The 23,474-nt window shown below is 48.4% G+C and overlaps 1 protein-coding gene across 3 annotated transcripts in view; it reads right to left on the reverse strand.

Annotated features, from left to right (window-relative positions):
- Window positions 1–23,474, reverse strand: part of LOC147905184 (DNA mismatch repair protein MutS, type 2) — a 269,240-nt gene that overhangs the window by 173,655 nt on the left and 72,111 nt on the right. For all 3 annotated transcript variants that reach the window (XR_015543515.1, XM_087397074.1, XM_087397086.1), the window contains exons 6-7: window positions 1,903–1,959; window positions 1,698–1,771 (exon numbers count right to left, since the gene is read on the reverse strand). Coding sequence is in view for 2 of the 3 variants with exons in the window: in XM_087397074.1 (XP_087253200.1) it covers window positions 1,698–1,771; window positions 1,903–1,959 (131 nt within the window). In the remaining variant the exon portion in view is untranslated. The remainder of the gene's footprint in view (window positions 1–1,697; window positions 1,772–1,902; window positions 1,960–23,474) is intronic.

A 23,474-nucleotide genomic window follows, 5' to 3' on the forward strand; every position in this document is an offset into this window, starting at 1 on the left:
AGCTTTAAAGGTTTTGTCATGATAGCGACAATAGGTCAACAGACTACTCCAATGATGTTTGAGGAGCTTAGTCCACTGTCCTCTACTACTCCAAGAAGAAGCCCGAGAGAAGCAACACGATAAAGATGATGGTGACAAGGCCTTCCTCCAAAAGGTAAAAGCGGAATAGGAAGGCCTGGAAAAGGCAATCACGAGGATGACGACGGATCTAAAAGGAGCAAGCTAGAAGATAGTGGAGACAAGAAAAACAGGAATTGGGACCAAACGTGTTTCTACTGTGACAAGCTAGGCCGCATGGCTAAAAATTGCAGAAAGAACAAGGCAGACCAAAAGCGGAAGGAAGGTAACAAATCTAAAGAAGAGTCAAAGTCGAATTCAACAAACGTTGCAAAAGAGGAGATCTTTCTAGTTATAGAGCACTACTCAGCTCATGCAATGAGGATAATGAAGGCTAGTATGCTGAGTCTTGACAGCAGTGCCTCTAGAGACATGTCAAACAAAAAAACCTTCAATGTGTGCACCCGGATTCATCTGCAAGTGCTGAACACAGCAGTGCCTCTAGACACATGTCCACCAACAAGAATCGATTTAAGGTACTTCAAGCTGCACATTCTTATTCGTCTGTAACTGTCAAAGACTGCAAGAGGTGCTAAATAGAAGGAATTCGGAGCATTCCATTCACCACAAATTCAGGTGAATAAAAGGTACAAATGTTCTTCATGTTCCTAATCTTTGCAAGGATCTTCTATTTGTCAGCTAGATCACAAAGAATAGGATAAAGGCTGAGTTTGATGATGGAAGAGTCGTGACCCAAATCAAAGGACACAGGAAACGGGGTGACAAGAGGAACACAGGAGCATGGGCTGTACAAAATCAGGCCTTGATGGCCCAAGTGGATAAAGATAGTTCGAAGCTGTGGCATGAAAGGTTCGTACATGTCAACTATGGGACTCTCTCGGAGATGCAAAGAACTGGATTAGTAGATTCACTTCCACACATTGAAGACAATGCAGAGGTCTGCCAGGGTGGCATGATGGGTAAGCAACACCGAGAGGCATTCCCAAATGTGGCTACGCAAAGAGCCAAGGTTCCACTGGAGTTGGTCCATTTTGACAAATGCTTGGAAAGATGTCCACAACATCATTTTCTGGATCTGGGTATTATCTCACCTCATTGATAATTTGAGGATGATGATATGGATATACTGCATTGCAAAGAAGTCTCAAGCCTTCATCAAGTTCTAAGGAGTCCAATGCCAGTGTCAAGAAAGCATCGGGAAAGAAAATCAACCTTCTGAATTGACCAAGGGAAGCATCCCATCACATTTAGAAGTCACATACCTTAAACTTTTAACTCGGTTGCTAGCATGGTCACAAAGGTCACCTCTGGTTTGCAATAATACAATATAGTCTGGCAGCTTGACAGGACACACTACACATACAAGGATAATTGTAATATTTCCATTGCTAAGACGTGAGCTCTGAAATTAGAAAATCCCCTTACATCAAAAGATAATACTTTGAGGCATACAAGTCTTGATTTTGTTAAACATGTCTTTCCTTGCCTCCTCACAAGTTCAACATTTATTGGATAGATATATACATAGAGTATGCATCAAGTCCTTCAAAATAAAACAAACAATAAGAGTGTAATAAGAATATTATAATATCAAGGTTATTTGAAAAATGTGATGCAACCTTTGCAAAAGTAGCCCTGAGAAGGAGCTCTGACTGTCTTTGGGCACTGCGATGCAGAGCCTTCCTTCTACTTCCTGTCAAGTTTAAATGATACCAAAAGAAGGTTAAAGTTAGATTTCAGCCATTCAAACTTTGAAAAGAACTTGACATAATAATGCCATTCATGACCACTACACTTTGACTATGACAAAATATGATAAGCCACCTGTGTAGTTGCAGTACCTCCCAGTTCCTTCAACATGCTGCTGAGAAACTCTTGAACCTGATATCACAACCATTTTGTTACTTTCAACCCAGGATAGCATCAATTTCAGCAATGCACCCTTGAGATGTCAGGATTTAAGATTCATGATGCATGACATACTAAATTAGTATGTATCATTTCGAATCAATATTCATGAGTCTCTATTTTCAATGCATTGAACTTGATGACAACTCATTTACAACACTGTCTTGGAGCTCACAAAAGATAAGTATCAATCCAAGAGGCATCTTCTTCATAATCCTTCATGCCTTTCTGGTGCAACATCATTAAAGTCATGTATACTGAAATAATATATCTGTGCTTGCTTATTTATTGTCAGAGGACAGCTTTTACAGTCTTACAAATACTACAAATATTTAATGGCCATCGCATGGTTATCACACACTTGTTACAAGACTTTTGAAATGATTGGAACCCGTTTTACATTTTATTTTTTTAAATAAATTATGGAATATCAGTTGCAAGGGCACCATGCTTGGATCAGATTTCGCCAAGGCCAACTCATCCCAAAACTTTGAGATGCTTCTCAGGGAAATGGCCGAGGAATTCTTCCCCTAGCCATAGGAGATTGCTAGAGAAACATCCAGCCACAAGATTCCAAGTACAGATCTTTACATATCCCTTCCTTTTCTCTCCCTTTCCATCTCTTACCTTCCCCTTTCGTCCCTTCTCCCTCTCCTTTTCTATTCCATTCATCGCTGCTTCCTACTTCTTGCTCGTCATCCGTCATTGCTTCTTGCTCATCACCTCTCTCTCTCTCTAGCGGAGTATGTAATCCATGGGATTGATGCCTTAGCTACAGTCCTCTCCCGTCTTTTTAACGAGTCCATTTGTACAGGTCTTCCACCTAGTTGGCTAGAAAATACTAAAGTACCCATACACAAGTCGGGGGATCCTTTGGAGGCGTCGAACTACAAGACCATTATGATTGGCCATGTCATGGCCAAGATTTATGCGACCATTCTAGAAGGACATATAAATGATCATGCCGAGGCGACAGGTATGAGAGCTAGAGGGCAGGCAGGATTTCGTGCAGAGCACTCGACTCTAGATCATATCTTCACACTCAGGGCTTTGATTGAGGAGGCGAAGTCACGTAAGCAACGGCTCTATTTATGCTTCGTGGACTTCAGAAAGGCATTTGACACAGTGCCGCGTTTCAAACTCTTCCAGCGACTTCGTGACTTGGGATTCAGTGGGGAGATTCAATGGGCGATCAGGGCCTTGTATGAGAGAGTCACAGGTAGAGTCAGGACACGGGTGGGGCTGTCAGGGGAAGTACGCAAGTACGACAGGGGTGAAGCAGGGGCGTCCTTTGTCTCCGACACTCTTTGGTCTCTATATCGATGAGTTAGAGATGTACATACAGACGATGGGTGGTACAGGTTCTTTTCTGGCAATATCCACGATACCGATTCTCCTCTATGCAGATGACGTGGTTCTTATTTCTTCCTCCCAGCAGGGTTTACAGGCACATCTCCATGCACTCCACAGCTTTTGTCAGGACAGAGGGTTGTCTGTAAACCTTGGGAAGACCAAAGTCATGGTCTTCAACACGTCATACCAGGTTTATAGGAGAGGCGAGTTCTCTTTCACATTTGATGGGCAGGAGGTGGAGCTAGTCAGGGAGTATACATATTTGGGTGCCACATTTAGAGGTCCAGTCTTCACCATGACGCATGCAGCACGAGATAGGATCAGTAGAGGGTATGCCGCCTTGGCTCTTCTCGAGAGGCAGTGTGCACAGTCACATTTTCAGCATCCCGACACGAAGTCCTTACTTTTCGATACGCTGGTGAGACCTGCAGCCATGTATGCTAGCCCCTTTTGGGCAGGAGATCTCAGTGTTGCAGATTGGAGACGAGTAGAGAGGTTACAGATCATCATGTTCTCCAGATTGATCAGAGCGAAGCCCACGGTACCGCATCAGATTATGCTCGCAGACTTCGGAGCTACACCCCTAGCGCTAGATGCAGCATTTCAGTCAGTTACATACTTGCATAGGATCAGGACGCTCGGAGACTCAGCAGCAGGTAGAGCACGATTACCATGGCTAGCACTGACATCCTCGCAGATGTTAGCGGAGAGAGGTCATACTTTTTGTTGGTACCACACACTCTCCACATGGCTCACCTCGTTGGCCTTGGATATGGATAGGCTGCCACCATTTCGATACAGCATAGATGCCCCTCGCCTAGACGTTGAGGCCGGCAGGATGCGTCGTACAGCTACCGGACATAGACCCAGGCGAGAGACTAGGATATGCCCTTGTTGCACTATGGGGGAGATGGAGACTGAGGAGCACTTTGTTTGCAGATGCCCCTTATATTATGAGATCCGTGGCAGATTTCACTGTTTATTTGGGCACGGATTTGGACCTCTCTCTCGGATTATGGAGTATGAGGATCAGTATTGCTTAGCGTTGTTCATAAGGGAGATCACCAGATACAGAGAGAGATTCCTCAGAGAGCACCGTAGCATCCCTGCTAGAGACCTGGTTATTCATGAGGAGCAGGACGAGGCGCAGGACCATGAGCACAGAGATAGCCCATCTTGCCAGAGAGCACCGATGGTTCCACCCCGAGGATGTACATATGACATGATTCGGCAGCACCGCAGGATGATCTTACACAGAGGCCGTACCCGTCGCTTTATTTCTAGACGACGGAGGATGATGGCAGATTTTCGGAGGAGATTGCTCCATGGAGACTTGGCACCGCCAGCAGCCCACTTGACACTTGCCCAGATCTTCACACTCATGGCAGGAGGCATGGTCGATGGCCATGACTTCCATCATTTCTTTCCTTACGGAAGACGATGTTCCTCATATTTCATATTTTACATTTTGTATCTAGGCATTTTTGGTACTCTATTTCATTTCATTTTGTATCTAGGATTTTTGTAGCCATTTTTGGCATCTTAGCTGTATTACGATGAGGCCACCTAGTTGGCCCATCGTTGATGATGTATTTTCCTTTCGGATGATTTTGTGTCCCATAGGCCATGTATGGCCTTCCGTGGACCTTTAATAAAATTTCTTTCTTGACTTGGGATTCAATGGGGAGATTCAATGGGCGATCATGGCCTTGTATGAGAGAGTCACAGGTAGAGTCAGGACACGGGCGGGGCTGTCGGCGGAAGTACGCAGTACGATAGGGGTGAAGCAGGGGTGTCCTTTGTCTCCGACACTCTTTGGTCTCTATATCGATGAGTTAGAGATGTACATACAGACGATGGGTGGTACAGGTTCTTTACTGGCAGGATCCACGATACCGATTCTCCTCTATGCAGATGACGTGGTTCTTATTTCTTCCTCCCAGCAGGGTTTACAGGCACATCTCCATGCACTCCACAGCTTTTGTCAGGACAGAGGGTTGTCTGTAAACCTTGGGAAGACCAAAGTCATGGTCTTCAACACGTCATACCAGGTTTATAGGAGAGGCGAGTTCTCTTTCACATTTGATGGGCAGGAGGTGGAGCTAGTTAGGGAGTATACATATTTGGGTGCCACATTTAGAGGTCCAGTCTTCACCATGACGCATGCAGCACGAGATAGGATCAGTAGAGGGTATGCCGCCTTGGCTCTTCTCGAGAGGCAGTGTGCACAGTCACATTTTCAGCATCCCGGCACGAAGTCCTTACTTTTCAATACGCTGGTGAGACCTGCAGTCATGTATGCTAGCCCCTTTTGGGCAGGAGATCTCAGGGTTGCAGATTGGAGACGAGTAGAGAGGTTACAGATCATCATGTTCTCCAGATTGATCAGAGCGAAGCCCACGGTACCGCATCAGATTACGTTCGCAGAGTTTGGAGCTACACCCCTAGCGCTAGATGCAGCATTTCAGTCAGTTACGTACTTGCATAGGATCAGGGCGCTCGGAGACTCAGCAGCAGGCAGAGCACGATTACCGTGGCTAGCACTGACATCCTCGCAGATGTTAGCAGAGAGAGGTCATACTTTTTGTTGGTACCACACACTCTCCACATGGCTCACCTCGCTGGGCTTGGATATGGATAGGCTGCCAAGATGCCCCTCGCCTCCCTCTCACTCGACATGAGCTCAGCCAGGTTATCAGGGCAGATTTGTTGCAGCTACACACGTTTCGCACTTGGGTTCATCCCACGGAGCTTCCTACGAAGATGGCCACATATCGTGACCATTTTCTCAGGATTTCAGAGGATGGCTTCATCATATCCCCAGGATATATCGGCGTTCATATGTCGCACTCACTCAGGATTGCCTTGGGCCAGCTCAGGGTATCTTCCCACAGATTAGACGTTGAGGCCGGCAGGATGCGTCGTACAGCTACCGGACATAGACCCAGGCGAGAGACTAGGATATGCCCTTGTTGCACTATGGGGGAGGTGGAGACTGAGGAGCATTTTGTTTGCAGATGCCCTTTATATTATGAGATCCGTGGCAGATTTCACTGTTTATTTGGGCACGGATTTGGACCTCTCTCTCGGATTATGGAGTATGAGGATCAGTATTGCTTAGCGTTGTTCATCAGGGAGATCACCAGATACAGAGAGAGATTCCTCAGAGAGCACCGTCGCATCCCTGCCGGAGACCTGGTTATTCATGAGGAGCAGGACGAGGCGCAGGACCATGAGCACAGAGATAGCCCATCTTGCCAGAGAGCACCGATGGTTCCACCCCGAGGATGTACATATGACATGATCCGGCAGCACCGCAGGATGATCTTACACAGAGGCCGTACCCGTCGCTTTATTTCTAGACGACGGAGGATGATGGCAGATTTTCGGAGGAGATTGCTCCATGGAGACTTGGCACCGGCCCAGATCTTCACACTCATGGCAGGAGGCATGGTCGATGGCCATGACTTCCATCATTTCTTTGGATCACAGACCCCTTAGGGAAGACGATGTTCCTCATATTTCATATTTTACATTTTGTATCTAGGCAATTTTGGTACTCTATTTCATTTCATTTTGTATCTAGGATTTTTGTAGCCATTTTTGGCATCTTAGCGGTATTACGATGAGGCCACCTAGTTGGCGCATCGTTGATGATGTATTTTCCTTTCGGATGATTTTGTGTCCCATAGGCCATGTATGGCCTTCCGTGGACCTTTAATAAAATTTCTTTCTTTCTTTCTTTCTCTCTCTCTCTCTCTGACTGCCGGCAGCTGCCAGCAGTTCTAGCCACCAGTCGCCAGTAGCAGCCGCCACCAGCACCGCTAGCAGTTGCCACCAGTAGTAACCACCACTACAGCCAGCAACAGGAGCAGCCAGCCTCTCGGACATTCGACCCCCCTTCCAACTTCGTTGATAACAGCCCCCTTTCAAAAACCCTAACCTGGGTTAACTCTAATCTAACCAAACCTCAACGGAGGTTAACCCAACCAAGTGTTTAGCCCCTAGTTGGGATGAACCCCCAGCCCAGCTAAGGGGTTAGCTCAGCCAGGGGGGCAGCAGAAGACATGGCCAGCAAGGAATGGCCAAGCCTCTCCTCGAAGTCCCCCCCCTCAACCCCAATCATCTCAGGCAGCAGGTCCCGATACGCCACCATTGCAGCTATGACACCCTCTCCGTATGCACATACATACCTACGAGGAGATATGGACCCATCATTGGGCACCATGAACAGATTTTTTATCTACAAGAGCAGGTAAGAGAGTTAAAGATGCAACTGGCACATGTAGTAGCTAGAATTCAGGTTCTAGAAGGACCTAGCAAGCAGGCAGTCATCATCGACGAGGTTGTAAAATCTTACAAGGCTTCCTCCCCTACCCCGCAACTAGTCTCCACAGTCAAAGACCTAGTTCACACTTAAGTACAAACCGCAAAGAAGGAAGTGATTGTGGAGTTTGACGCAAAGGTTAACAAGGCTGACATTCAGGAAGAGATTAAAGAACATGCAGCTAGGCATGATAATGCTTTGAAGATTAGAACAGGGGGACTCCCTGAAGGATGGTACAAAGAGGACGACTCTTTCAGCGACACCTTAGCACATGTCAAAGCAACCATGCCTAATATTGATTGGATAGTTGATAAGGATGATGCTCTTGATGATGACGATGAACCCATAGCAACTCGTATCTTACAGTCTAAAGGTCATGCTATAGGGTGATTTAGCATAAACTTGACTCCCATCCCCTCTCTGTAGAAGGCAAGCCTGTGATGAAATCCATTGCTATACGTGTCCATTTCCCCTCTATAATGGGTAATGGTTGCAATAGACCACCTGGTAGTTGGCTGTCCACTTATTGTGTTGGCAAGGCAAACATTCAACAACATATTTGACCGCATCATTCCGTGCATGGAATGGCACAGCAGTACGATGCTCCGCCAAGGAGACTCTAGGCTTACGATCTAGAATAGCCTTGCTTGGTTGAACCTCGTATGTGTCACTGGAGTGCCTTCCAATCTAAGTAACACCACCTGGATCATAGGGAAACTCAAAATCTCACCCGACTCCCGCATCTAGAGTTGGCCCCTCGCTCACCCCTCCCACTACCTTTGCTACCCCCCCCCCCCCCCCCCGCTCAGCCCCTCTTGAGTGTTTTCTCTCTCACTCAGCCCTTCGCTCAGCCCCTGCGCTCACCCCTTCGCACCCCTCCTCTCACCCCTCCACTCAGCTCCCGCAGCCCCTCGCTCACCCCTCCCGCTACCTCCTCCCGCTACCTCTGCTACCCCCCCGCTACCCCTCTCGCTACCTTTGCTACCCCCTCCTGCTAACTCTGCTACTCCCTCCGCTACCCCTCGCTAACCCCCTCCGCTACCCCCCCCCCCCCGCCCCCTCGCTAACCCCCTCCGCTACCCCCGCTACCCCTCTCTACCCCCCCCGCTACCCCCCCCCCCCGGTTTCTTTTTTTTTTTGGGGCAAAAGAAAAAAAAAACCGCTCTCAGCTCCGACTTTAAAAAAGAAAAAAAGAAAAAGAAAGAGAAGCAGCTTCGACCTCCTGCAATCCCTTCTTTGCCCACTGCTGTTTCCCCCATAATGAAGGGAACAAGGGGATGAGGACAGGAGACTAGGCGGGAGACCCTTCGATCCAAATCTGCATACGCGTGGAGATGGGGAAGGGGAACGGTGACAAGGCGAAAACACAAAAGCAACTCAGTTTGGAGGACTTCAACAAACGCAGCAACCGGAGTGGTTTGACAGTGGACAGCACCGCGGCCCAGAAGAAAGGGGCCCACCCAAAGCCCATGCCGCTCACCACATCCTAGACCTCTATGGTTACAACCACTATTTCACCACCATCATCCGACTCATCATCTACGCCACCTCTCTCCTCCCCCCCTCCTGCATCATCATCACATGTCTCCTCTCCAATAGCCTCACCATTAGCCCCACTAGCCACGGCTCCACAGTACTTTCCCCTCGTATCACCTCTACCTCTCAGTCAGCCACCCTTCATCACCTCGTCCGGCCTCGCTACTCCTACATACCACTCCCTCGCCCAGATCATGCTATCCCCACCCTCAGTCAACCTCAGCAGCCCACCTTCATTCCAACCCCTCTCGAGATCCAGTTCCCACCTGGACCAGGACATCTTAGGCGCCCACCAGATGCTTGGGGCACCCTTATCCAGGGACTCAGACACGACATCACACAGCTTTGACAGGAGCTCGCGACCCTCAGAGCAGCACCTGGAAGGACTCCACTCATAGAGATGGAGGCACAGATAGCCACGATACAGTTGGCTATAGCGGAGACAACTAGATGGGTGGACGTGGCGAAACGGGATCCCGCAAAGGCAACCATTTCAGCCGCCATACAGGAGCAGCAGCAGAGGGCTTCGAAGGCCCTCAACATTCAAGTACGAGGGATCACCCGAGACAACACCAACACCACTATGACGCCCATGGAGGAGGCGATCACCTTTGTGACCACCACCATGGGAGTCTCCGACCATGGCATAAAGGGAGCATGGCGTGTTGGGAGAGATCCCATAGCCCCTAGTCATTCGCTTCAGAGATTCACATGCTCGACTAGCGACACTCCGATGCCGAGCCTCCCTACGAGAGCATCCCACCCTGTCCATGGACAAGGATTTGACACCACTACAGATTGAGGAGCGACGAGTTCTTCTGCAGTAGCGGGATGTTACCCGCAAGGAGGGGAAATGGGCTGTGGTCCGAGATGGTAGGTTGTTGACCGGCACCCGTCGGGCTCCCACCCATACCTCCTAGGGGGACGGGGCCTATGAGACTCAGGTTTCCGAGACCCTAGACTGCACCATTTGGAACTGTAATGGTACCTTATGGTCAGACCTAGGGAACTTCTCGGAGTCTTATACAGGATGAGACATAGTCTTTTACACAGAGACACACCACAGCCCAGAGCGTCCACTACCGATAGTCAGTGGCTACACATCGGAGTCAGCCTTCAGTGATGAGATGAGGGATACAGGAGGAGTCCGCCGAGGATCAGGCGGGGTCGTAGTATTGTACAGGTCTTCCCTCGTTGGAAAAATCTCCATTGAGAGCAAGGACGCACACTCCCGATTCATGTGGATCCGAATCTGATGCATAGACACCCGTGACCTTTTCATAGCAATATGCTACTTCCCGCCAAACACATCCCACTTCGCCAGAGTGGCACGAGAGGAGGGTGAGACATCGCCATATGCACCCTTACATCAGGATATCCCAGACCTTTCAGCCCGTGGGGAAGTTCTCGTTGGGGACTTCAACGCCAGGACAAGCACGCGCCAGACACCACTCCTGGACTTCCGAGATGACTCTATCATGCTACGAGACATGGACCTAGACGGAGCAGGTATGACCAGGACCTCATCAAACCGACACGGGCATGTTACACCATATGGACACGCACTTCTTGATCTGGGCAGGATGCATGATCTCATCATCTACAACGGGCTCGACCTATCGCCCTCCTCAGGTGGTTTTACTTGCTTCCCACATGGGGGGGGCACTAGTGTAGTAGATTACATCATGGGATCCCCTACCTTCACTTCATGTATCACCGACTTCACCGTAGCACCACTCCCTCCAGGAGCTTATCACACATAGATATTCTTCACTATCGCCACCCCACGCTTAGCCACACCACACACACTACATAGGAAGCACGACACCTACCACGACATACACTTTGATCACAGCCTCTCACCGGCCTACTCTGGACGCCTAAACAGACACCTAACCTACATCGATCACATAGAACTCATAGAGGACCGGGCTACCCTGATTAGTCGCACACTCCACGAGGCTGCCCTCCAAATCTTTCCCCACACCACACTGTCCACTAGAAGACCACCTCTTGGTTCTGTACCCTGCAACAATTGGTACGATGCGGAGTGCAAGGCTTATCGCCGACAGCTCCGATGTGAAACCAGATGTCACCTCCCAAACACACCAGACACGATACACAAGTACCGACGTCTCGTACGTCGGAAGAAGCAGACATTTCTTCATCGAAATGAGGAGGAGCTGTTGCACATCTTGTACAGCAGCATCTTGTCAGTGAGGGGTGATGGGGACAACCTACATCTTGTGCACAGATTCCTTGAGCGTAGGTCCCCATCACCCCTCACCGACACGAGAGTCTGGCACAGGTATGCACACCATCTTTATGATGTCCCACACCAGCCCACCATACTCACACTCAGGATTGTCATTGAGGAGTCCAGATCACGGAAGGAGAGGGTATATTGTTGCTTTGTGGATTTCTGCAAAGCCTTTGACACAGTACCTCGAGCTCGTCACACGCCTACAGACACTGGGATTTGATCAGGAGATCATCTGGGCAGTCATGGCACTTTATGAGAGAGTCTCAGGCCGAGTTCGGACAGGCACAGGTTGGACAGATGAGATCCTGAGTACCATAGGGGTCAAACAGTGTTGTACCTTATCACCGACCATGTTTGGCCTCTACATTGATGAGCTTGAGACTTTCATGGGGGCGGTCGGAGGGACCGGTTGCTCACTTGCCCAGATCATCATCAGGATTCTGATGATGTGACACTCTTGTCGTCCACACCCGAGGGGCTCCAGCGACACCTGGATGCACTGCACGCTTTTTGTTTATCCCATGATTTGGAGGTCAACCTTGGCAAGACCAAGGTCATGATCTTTAACACCTCTCGAGCAATCATGCAACGGAAACAGTTTACTTGCGGTGGGTCACCAGTTGAGATCGTATCGTCATACAGTTACTCGGGGGTCATCTTCTCTGGCCCAATCTTCACGATGAGACCAGCGATGCAGGCCAGACTGAGCAGAGGATACGCCTCACTGGCTCGGCTAGAGAGAGAGTGCTTCCACTCACACTTTCAGGACCCTCGGACCAACAAGGCTCTTCTCTTCGACTCCTTGGTACGACCAGCCGGTATGTATGGCAGCCCTTGTTGGGGACCTGACATGTCAAAGATAGAGTGGACACGGGTGGAGCGCTTGCAGATCCTCATGCTCTCACGGATGATCCGGGGGAAACCGTGTGTACCACATCACATCATTCAGGCCAAGTTTGGTGCTTCTCCACTCCAGCTAGATGCAGCCTTTCAAACCATCACATATCTACACCGGGTTAGATCATATGGGGACTACACGTCAGGTAGACAAAGGTTGCCATGGTTAGATCTCGATTCCTCCATGAAGTTGGCAGCAGAGGGAGATGAGCAATGTTGGTATGCATGAACTCACAGATGGTTTGTGAGACTAGGGTTTCACATCGATAGAATACCTCCTTTTCAGTACAGTTTAGATGCCCCTCTGGTACTCCCACCCACCATCCCGATCGGGCCACACACCAACAAGGTCATTCGAGAGGATCTCCTGCAGCTACACACCTTTAGGACGCGGTTGGAGTCGAGGGAGCTTCTAGTGAAGCTGAGTTTTATTGTCCCACAGGAGTCACGGTGGCTCTAGTCTTGCGTCGAGCCTCCTCCAGGAGACCGAGACGCACGGGACCCCTTGATGTACGCCAGCGCCCCATCACCGACTATGCACGAGCCAAGGTGACATGACATATGGAGGATTACATTCAACTCCAGTCTTTTTTCTTTTCACTGTCATACCCAGATGTATTTGATTATGTCTGATCAGACTTAGGATTCAGCACGGGTGATGATGCTCGTTTTAGTAGCTCCACCCTTACTGGGATTTGTATCGTGTTTTCTTTCAGTCTCATAGACCCATCGGTCTTCCGAAGACTCTAATAAAATTTCTTTCTTTCTTTCTTTCTTTCTTTCGCTTCCATTATCAAGATTTTTGGCTCAAGAGTCAAAGCCACTGCCAAAGAGATTAACAAATGAAATGCAAGCGACCAATCAGTCGAGAGATTTGCAACCAGATAGACAAAAGTGTGCAAGACGCATCTGCTGACAACCCTGTCCGTTGATCCGTACAAGCGTGAGAACCCAAGGGGACCTTGAAGGCTTGAGAGAGAGCTTTTACCTAGTATGAACCACCTAAAATGCAATGAAGAGAGTGCATCTCCACTGTGCCAACAAGCTGCTAGCTACCAAACACCTGACGAACTAGCACATCTCCAGTAGACCAACACCTATTGACTACCATGACCTCGACCTACACTCTTGCCCTCTTGGGTGGCTGAAAGGCACACCCTTCGCAATTGCACCTGACCAGTTCCATCCACCCACCGACCGGTTCCATTCCTTCACAACTTCAATCGACCGGATCCATCCCAACCTGGCCTCACCTCGAGCTGGTCTGTGATGTGACTACCTTATGACCACCGGACGCCATCCATGCTGCAGGCCCGTGCGCCATCCCTAGTTGCGCCGCTAGCGCCATTCCTCTGCCGCCGCCACCCATGTCGCCCAAATCGCCGCCCTGCAAAACCTTTGGGAAAGCAGAAAGACAAAAAAAAAAATTTGCTAGGTTAATTAAACTCGGGTTAGTTTCAACAAGGTTAGGTTAGGGTAGTTGGTGGGGCTAGGTTAGGCTTGTGGGTTAGGATGGCAGCTTACGCTAACTGATAGTCCTTGTTGTCTTAGTTGCCGGATCCCCCCCCCCCCCCAAAAAAAATAAAATATAAAATAAAAATAAAAATAAAATAAAATGAAAATAAAGACTTGGTTTTCCAGCCTTTTTTAAGGGCCTTTTCACAGCCCCGTTTGGAGTTATTTGAGCTCCATTTCAAAGCCTCTTCGTTGAGCTTCCTCTCAAGCTTCTACATCGACTTTCCACTGTGTTGTATACAGCATCAGGTGCTGTTACAGCAGCATTTACTTCTGTCTATCTCATTGAGTTTCTTCCTTTCTTGCAACTATGCTCGTACTTGCTTGTGGGGCAGCATTGTCTGCCAAATTGGGATTTTTGTTGGAAGCTAGCTACATTCAAGCTTCGCCATCTTGTGACACTTCATTGTGACACCCAAGCGTGCCCTTTGTGTTGAGGGATCACTACATGACAGTGATGAGGCTGCTCAGCATAAGCATGTGCCTACCACAGTAAGTGTAGCCATTGGTGGTGCAAAGGTTCTCAGGATGCACATGTACAGTCCCTGGAAGCATTACACTCCAAGTTCCATGATACATTTCTTCAGTTGGGGCAGGAGATTTGTGAGCAGATCCTCAGTGGATTGGCCTGCAGCTCAGCGCATTATTTGACAAGGGCAAGCACTCTATGCCCCAGTATGGGGATCAGTGGGACAGCCAGGATGCATTCTCCACACCACGTGGGGGTTTTATGGTAGATGCCCAACGTTTAGTGGGATCTCAGCCCTTTAGCTAGTCTCAATTTGAGCAGCTTGCTTCCCAATATGGGCATTATTGAGGCGTTGAGGATGCATTCTCTGCAGCACCAAGCCTTTTATTGGACTTGAGGCCATCCTACAATTTACAGCTCTCTGCACCTCTACAGATGGAGCAATCTATTTTGGGCCGATCTACTGGTGTGTGTTCGATGAGTGCTCCTATGAGCACAGTTAGCCCTTTCACCACGCTAGCCAGCATGCCGGGATTTGTTTTTAGCTCACTTGGAAATCCACAGCAGTGTGAGAGAGGTCAATCCTCCTCTCAGCCTTTTGGTATGCAGTCCTTGTAGTGAGATGCATTTAGTGAGTATACACAGCCAGGGATTCATGGTCCCATTCCACTGATGATGAGTTTCGGCTCTACATCTCATCAATAGTGTTCGCTATGGACAGCAGCCCTGGATTGATGATATGTTGTCCAAGGCATTGCGCTCTTACCGTGCTTTACATGTGTCCATCTGCGAGGAGATGCCATTCCATCATTACGTGAACCTTAAGTGTGATGATGCCAGTGCATTTGGGAGTGGCCAGAGCAGGAACTATGCAGTAAAAGACGTCAAGGATAAGCTCACTGTGCACAAGTTCAGGGTGACACACGCACTCCTAATGAGTTGGAAGAATGGCTCATGAAGTTGGAAGACTATTTTCGCTTCTACCCCAAGAAAGATGAGGACCGCATCATTTTTGCAGGGATGCATTTGCAAGATTATGCTCACACTTGGTGGCGGTACATGAGGGACTCCCTTGAAAGGCCCACCACGTGGCCAATTAAAAACTGATGGCCACTACCTTTGTATCCCCACTGATACTAGCAAAGTACTTGGCTGTTACTTATAAACTATCTCAGCAAACGAGCTTGGTCCAGGAGTATTTGCACAAATTTTGGAGACCCTCCCTTTTTGTGCATGACATTTCTGAGAGGGGAAAGTTGCTGTGTTTCATTCAGGGCTTCGACCCGGCTCTGGCCTCCAATGTGAGGGCTCACAACCCTCAAACCATTGAGCAAGCAGCCCAGCTTGCGGAGGTCTTCGAGCCTAAGCATGCCTACACGTACAAGAGTGCTACAAGCAGCCCACATGGGTGTAGGATCGATAAACGAGAGAGCAAGTACAAGGTACAAGAGTCGATAGTTATCAGCCGTCACGTCAACTAGACTAAAATGAAAAGAAGAGTACATAGTACTTGTAGCTAGACCCTAGGACTAAGTGTCCTAGGTGTCACATAGGACTAAGTGTCCTATGTGGCATAAAAGGCACAAAATACACTAAGTGCCTATAACTATGACTACAAGACACATACCAGGGCCCATAGGGCATCACTAGAACAGGGAGAAGATGGCCTACAAACCCCCCTCCATGGTATGGGCTGAAGTATTTTGGAAATGTCTCAGAATACCTTGTATTTTTTGGTCATGGTGGCACATGTTCATCCAAAAGAATATAGCCACCTATGAATGTACAAGGTATGTCAGATCATGTAACAAAGGGAACCAAGTGTAAAGCCTGTCGGAAGACTTCGAACTTGGGACAAGGAAGTGCCTTTGTAAACATATCTGCGATGTTGTCCTCTGTGGGAAGATAGGACAACTCTATGTCTCCTGTTGACAACCGCTCTCGAACATAATGATAGTGAATTTCAATGTGCTTGGTACGCGCATGAACACTGGGTTATGCACAATGGCCAAAGCACTCTGGCTGTCAGTGTAGACCATAGTGGAGGATGTTTGGCGAATACCAAGATGTAAGTAACTGTGGAAGCCAGACACACTCTACTGTAGCGGTGAAGGTTGCCCTGTACTCAGCCTCTCAGCTAGATGTGGCAACTATTGGTTGCTTCTTGCTAAGCCAAGAGATACAGAATTGCCAAGCAAAAAACAACTGCCGGTATGTGACACTCTGGTGTCGGAACAACCTGCCCTGTCACTATCCGTGTAGTGAACCCTGATCACCATAGAAGAGAGCTAAATCCTGAGTGCCTCTAAGATATCTGAAAACTCTCTTCACTGCCTGCCAATGCTGTGAACTGGGCATGTGCATGAATCTACTGAGCTGAGATACTGCATACTGTAAGTCAGGTCTGGTGTGACATAAGTAAATGAGACATCCAACAGCCTGCTGGTAAGAGTGATATCACATGGTGGGCTCCAATCATAAGCTGAAAATTTGAAGCCAGGGTCCAGTGGAGTAGAGATTGGCTTGCAATCCTCGAACTGAAAATGATCAAGGAGCTGTCCAATATACTTGGACTGTGACATCATGATACCCCCCTCAACATGAGCAAACTGAATGCCCAAATAATAGTGTAGATGTCCCATGTCTAACATTTCAAAAGCCTGCTGCAAATCAGCCTTGAAAGCTGCAATATGCTGAGTATCTGGGCCCGTGATTAGCATATCATCCACATATAAAATCAGCACTAAAAAATCAGATCCACTCCCATGGACATAAAGAGTGGGTTCTGTGGGGCTATTCTGAAAACCAAGGGATACTAAGTGTGCATGAATTTGGGCATACCATGCACTGGGTGCCTGCTTCAAACCATAAAGGGCTTTTCTAAGCCGGCATACCTTGTTTTCAGAATTAACAACCTCAAAGCCAGGAGGTTGTGTCACATAAACTTCTTCCTGCGGATCCCCATGAAGAAAAGCAGTCTTGATGTCAAGTTGGTGCACTTGCCAATGGTGATGGGCTGCAATGGCAATAACACATCTAATAGTAGTAATCCTGGATGTGGGAGCAAAGGTCTCCTCAAAGTCAATGCCTTGTTGTTGGGCATACCCTTTTGCAACAAGACGGGCTTTGTGTTGATCTATACTGCCATCAGATTTCCTTTTTAATTTGTAGACCCACTGGGTAGCAATGGCATGCTTGCAGGGAGGGAGATCTACTAATTCCCATGTGTCATTTTTGGCAATGGATTGTAACTCAGCTCTCATTGCATCCATCCACTCTTTGCTGTCAAAAGCATCTTTATGGCACAAAGGCTCTTCATTGCAAGCTGTAGCAAGGAGTGCAAACTCAAGAAAGTGACCATGCATCTGTCTATTCCCTGATCTTGTCCGGGCAGCAAAAGGTTGATCTTGTTTGCTGTCCCTTAATGTATCAAGAAGCCATCTGGGAACTTGCCTTTGCTGTCTATTGACAGCTCTTTCTTCAATCACTGCATCATGAATAGTGGGATCATTTTGTGCTGGAAGAGAAACCTGCAAATCAGCATGCTGTACAGGCTGATCATTTCTTGTTGGAGGGCCTGCAGGAGGCTCATGTTGCTGGTCAAAGTCTCCCTGTAAGGAAGGAAGAGGTAACCAAGAGTCAAAGGCATCAAACATGTAAACTTCCGGCTTAGCTTTGCAGTCCACAAGAGGAGAAACCGAACGTTCAGCAAAGATTGCATCTCTACTGACAATAATCTTCCCAATATTTGGTTGGTATAACCTATACCCTCTACTCTCCTGGCTGTAACCAATAAATATGCATTTGATTGCCTTGTCATCAAGCTTATGTTTCAGCTGAGATGGTATATGAATATATGCAAGAGACCCAAAAACTCTCACGTGTGAAAGTGAAGGCTTCATGCCTTTCCATGCTTCATCAGGTGTAACAGTCTTCAATTCTCGTGTAGCTGATCTATTCAGCACATAGTTCGCTCACATTACTGCATCAAGCCAAAATTTATTGGGCAAGGACTTAGCCTTAAGCATGCATCTGGCCATCTCCATAGTGGACCTGTTCTTCCTCTCAGGAACAGGATTATGCTGAGGAGTGTAAGGAGTAGTGCATGAGTGAACAATGCCCCATGAAGACAAAAATGCATCAAACTCCTTTGACATATACTCTCCCCCTATCTGTGTTGAGGGTGACAAGCTTGCATCCTGATTCATTCTCAACATATTCAGCCACCTCTAAAAGCATGAGAACACTTCAGATTTGGCTTTTAAAGCGTATACCCAGCAATATCTTGTGAAGTCATCAATGAGAGTAATGAAATATTTGTAACCCCCAATGGCATTTGTCCTCATTGGGCCACAGACATCATTGTGCACTAGCTGCAATTTCCTTTGTGAGAGTTTTGGACAATTCTTTTGAAAAGGAAACCGATGCATCTTACCCAAAAGACAACCCTCACACACATGTTTGGAAACTGTGTGAGTTTGAGGTACATCATTTGCCATGTCCTGTGAATGTAACTTGGCAAGAGCTCTATAATTGAGATGACCCATTCTCTCATGCCAAAGATGAGTTTCAGCAAGCTGTGAATCTGAAATAGCAAATGCTTCAATAGAGAGTCCCGCTGAGTGATCATCAAGGTGATAAAGCCCCTTTTTCAAAGTGCCAGTGAGGACTATGGCATTGTCATCACGAAGATCATATACTAGGCATCTGTATCCATCAAAAATCACTCTGAAACCTGAAGTGGCAATTGCTGAAATTGAAATCAAGTTGACTTCAATTCCAGGCACAAAAAGAACATTTGTCAAAATGATAGGAGTGCTTGAAATGGATGTGAGCTGCACATATCCAATTCCTTTTACGGCATAGGAAGCATTATTAGCACATGTGACAGTCCCTCCTCGAGGTGCATCAGCTAAGGAATGAAACAACTGTCTGCAAGATGTGACGTGCTTGGAAGCACCACTATCAAAATACCAAGACTGAGCATCATTAGCAGTAAAGAGTGCATCAACTTTGGAGGGATCAAATGAGCAATGGACAGCCCATGCCCAATCATCCTGGAGAGCATGTGCATGTGAAGCATCTGCTAGCTCATGGGATTCAATTGCATGTGTGGCATTAACTGTCAATCCTGCTTTCTTTTTCTCCGAAGCAATGCGCTTCCTACATTCTGAAATGTCATGTCCAAGCTTGGGACAATAGTTGCATCTTTTCTTCTTTGACTTATCTACTGTATTTTTAGATGCATTGGAGTAATTGCCACTGCTATGCGAAGATATAGGCTTGCCCATAGGCTTGGAAGCCTTGCCTCTTCCTATCTGCTGTGAAGCAAATGCATGATCAGGAATAATAGCTTGTCTATTAGCTCGACTTTGCTCTTCCTGCAAAAGCAAAGTGACTAGCTGATCAAAAGAGTAGTGATTTGGATTACCCATGGCCACTAATCGAAGGGTTGTAGAAAACCCTTAATATGTATCTGGCAGTCCATTCAATGTGGTACTGACAAGCTGAGAATTTGGCACCACCTCATCAATATTGGCAAGTTGTTCCATGAGGTCCTTGACCTTTGTCAAGTATGTATCCATAGAGTCACCTTCATTCATACTGACTTCCTGTAATTGTCTTCTTAAAAATGCAACACGTGCCTCATTGCGAATCTGATAAAGAGAAGCCAACTTGTCCCAAGCATCCTTTGCTGTCCTGCAAGACCGGATGTGTGGAATAATGATTCTCTTGCATGATAAAGCAATACAAGAATGTGCATTTGCATCTCTTGCATCCCATCTTGATTGTTCCTAAGTTGGGGGAGCAACAGCAGGGGTGCTAGAAGATAAGGCATCAGGAGGAGTACCCTCTGCAGAGGGACCAGCAGTAGGGGCAGCCACTGGAGCATTGGCTGGCCTCAGATCAATCCCATAAACAATATTCCAAAAATGCCTCGCAACAAGAATATGTTTCATGAGATAAGACCACATCGGATAGTTGGTGCCATCCAACTTATCCTAGGACTAAGTGTCCTAGGTGTCATATAGGACTACGTGTCCTATGTGGCATAAAAGGCACAAAATACACTAAGTGCCCAGAACTATGACTACAAGGCACATACCAGGGCCCATAGGGCCTCACTAGAACAGGGAGAAGATGGCCTACAATGGGATTTCATTTGAGGGTGAAAAGAAACCCAAGATGCTTGACTGGCATGATAGGAAAACTGCAGCAATGCCGTTTTCAAGGTTTCCCACAACATCGGGCAGCAAACTGCCGTATGCCAAGCTCTACGGGCACCCGGATGCAAAGCTAGGAGGGAAACCAAGTGCTGAAACAGAAAAATAAAAAATAAAACAGCAGACCAGTGTGTTGACAAATGGACTCCCGAGCGTAGGGAGGAGTGCAAGATGAGAAACGGTGGCACAGACAAACTCAACATGCTTATTGAGCTATCTGATGATGAAGAGTTGATGGATGCCTCTGAGTCCCTAGATGTACCACATGAGGAGAAAGAAAGAAAGAAATTTTATTAGAGTCTTCAGAAGACCGATGGGTCTATGAGACTCAAAAAAAACCTAATACAAATTACAGTAAGGGTGGAGCTACTCAAACGAGCATCGTCACCCGTGCTGAACCCTAAGTCTGATCATACATAATCAAATACATTTGGATGTGACAATTAAAAGAAAAGAAAAGGACTGGAGCGGAGCGGAATCCTCCGTATGTCATGTCGCCATGGCTGGTGCATAGCCGGTGATGGGACACTGGCGTCTGTTAAGGTGTGCCGTGCGTCTCGGTCTCCTCGACGAGGCTCAACACAAGACCAGAGCCACCGTGACTCCCATGGGACGTATCTCGGGTCTAAACAATGACGGGAGGTCCCCCAGAGTGATCAGTGTCCCCCCTCGATGTCTCGTGTGCCGTGCTGCGATCGTCGGGTCGGGGTCTCTGTCACATCTGCGGCTAGAGATTGGACGATCAATGTCACTCGATGGGAAGAACCCTGTGATCCTGCTCTCAGAGGTGTCTGATGATGTGGCCAAGCCTCGTCGCCTGAGTAAGTACTCTCTATGTCGGAACCCCTCGCGAATGAAGGCCGCAAGGCATCTTTGATCTGGGTAGGCGAGAATCTCGAAAGGAGCTCGGAGCCATCTCTGAAGAGGCAGTGGTAGCGACCTCGGATCTCGTAGTACACTGGGCACCTGAAAATAAAATGCTTCTCCGATATGATATAACAGGCCCGTGTCGGTCCGATGAGGTCTTGGTCATACCTGCTCTGTCTAGGTCCATGTCTGGTAGCATGATAGAGCCGTCTCGGAAGTCCAGAAGTGGTGCCTGGCGCGTGCTCGTCCTGGCGTTGAAGTCCCCAACAAGGAGAACTTTCCCACGGGCTGAAAGGTCTCGGATATCCTCATGTAAGGGTGCATATGGCAATGTCTCACCCTCCTCTCGTGACACTCTGGCGAAGTGGGATGTGTCTGGCAGGAAGTAGCATATTGCTATGAAAAGGTCATGGGTGTTAGTGCATCGGATCCGGATCCACATGAATCGGGAGTGTGCGTCCTTTCTCTCAATGGAGATGGCTCCAGCGAGGGAAGACCTGTACAATACTGCGACCCTGCCTAATCCTCAGACTCCTCCTGTATCCCTCGTCTCATCCATGAAGGCTGACTCCCATGTGTAGCCACTGACTATCGGTAGTGGATGCTCTGGGCTCTGGTGTGTCTCCGTGTAAAAGACTATGTCTCATCCTATATAAGACTCCGAGAAGTTCCTTGGGTCCGACCATAAGGTACCATTACAATTCCAAATGGTGCAAGCTAGGGTCTCGAAAACCTGAGTCTCATAGGCCCCGTCCCCCTATGAGGTACGAGTGGGAGCCCGACGGGTGCCGGTCAACAACCTACCATCTCGGACCACGGCCCATTTTTCCTAGGGACCTTACGGGCAACATCCCGCTGTTGTAGAAGAGCTCGTCGCTCCTCAATCTGTAGTGGTGTCAAATCCTCGTCCATGGACAGGGTGGGATGCTCTCGTAGGGCGACTCGGCGTCGGAGTGTCGCTAGTCGAGCATGTGAATCTCTGAAGCGAATGAGTGGGGGCTGCTCTCGGTTGGGGTCTCTCCCAACACGCCATGCTCCCTCTATGCCATGGTCGGGGACCCCCATGGTGGTGGTCACAAAGGTGATCGCCTCCTCCATGGGCGTCGTAGTGGTGCTGGTCCTGTCTTGCGTGATCCCTCGTATCTGGATGTTGAGGGCCTTCGAAGCCCTCTGCTGCTACTCCGGTATGGCGGCTGAAACGATTGCCTTTGCGGGCTCCCGTTTCGCCACGTCTACCCATCTAGTCGTCTCTGCTATAGCCAACTGCATCGTGGCTATCTGTGCCTCCATCTTTGTGACAGGGGTCCCTCCAGGTGCTTCTCTAAGGGTCCCGAGCTCCTCTCAAAGCTGTGTGATGTCGTGTCTAAGCCCCTGGATAAGGGTCCCTTGCTCATGTATAATGCAGGCCTACTCTTGGGTGTATCGGACCTGCTCCTGAGTATAATGTGTCAGCTCTGCCTAACGGGCCCGGATGCTGTGTATCTCATCCACTAGGGAGTCCCAAGCATCTAGTGGGGACCTAAGATGTCCTGGTCCGGGTGGGAACTGGATCTCGAGAGGGGTTGGGCTGCTGAGGTTCTACTAAGGGTGGGGACGCTATGATCTGGGCAAGGGAGTGATATGTAGGAGTAGCGAGGCCGGACGAGGTGATGAAGGGTGGCTAACTGAGAGGTAGAGGTGATACGAGGGGAAAGTATTGTGGAGCCGTGGCCGGTGGGGCTAGTGGTGAGGCTACTGGAGAGGAGACTTGTGATGATGATGCAGGAGAGGGGGAGGAGAGAGGTGGCGTAGATGATGAGGCGGATGATGGTGGTGAAGTAGTGGTGGTAACCATAGCGGTCGAGGATGTGGTGAGCGGCATGGGCTTTGGGTGGGCCCCTTTCTTTTGGGCGGCATTGCTGTCCACTATCAAACCGCTCCGGTTGCTGCGTTTGTTGAAGTCCTCCAGACTGAATTGCTTTTGTGTTTTCCCCTTGTCACCATTCCCGTTCCCCATCTCCTCACGTATGTAAATTTGGACCGAAGGGTATCCTACCT

Source organism: Dipteris shenzhenensis, chromosome 2 (genome assembly GCF_047967505.1).
Source record: "Dipteris shenzhenensis isolate YYH24624 ecotype China chromosome 2, Dip_SZ_1.0, whole genome shotgun sequence".
NCBI lineage: Eukaryota > Viridiplantae > Streptophyta > Polypodiopsida > Gleicheniales > Dipteridaceae > Dipteris > Dipteris shenzhenensis.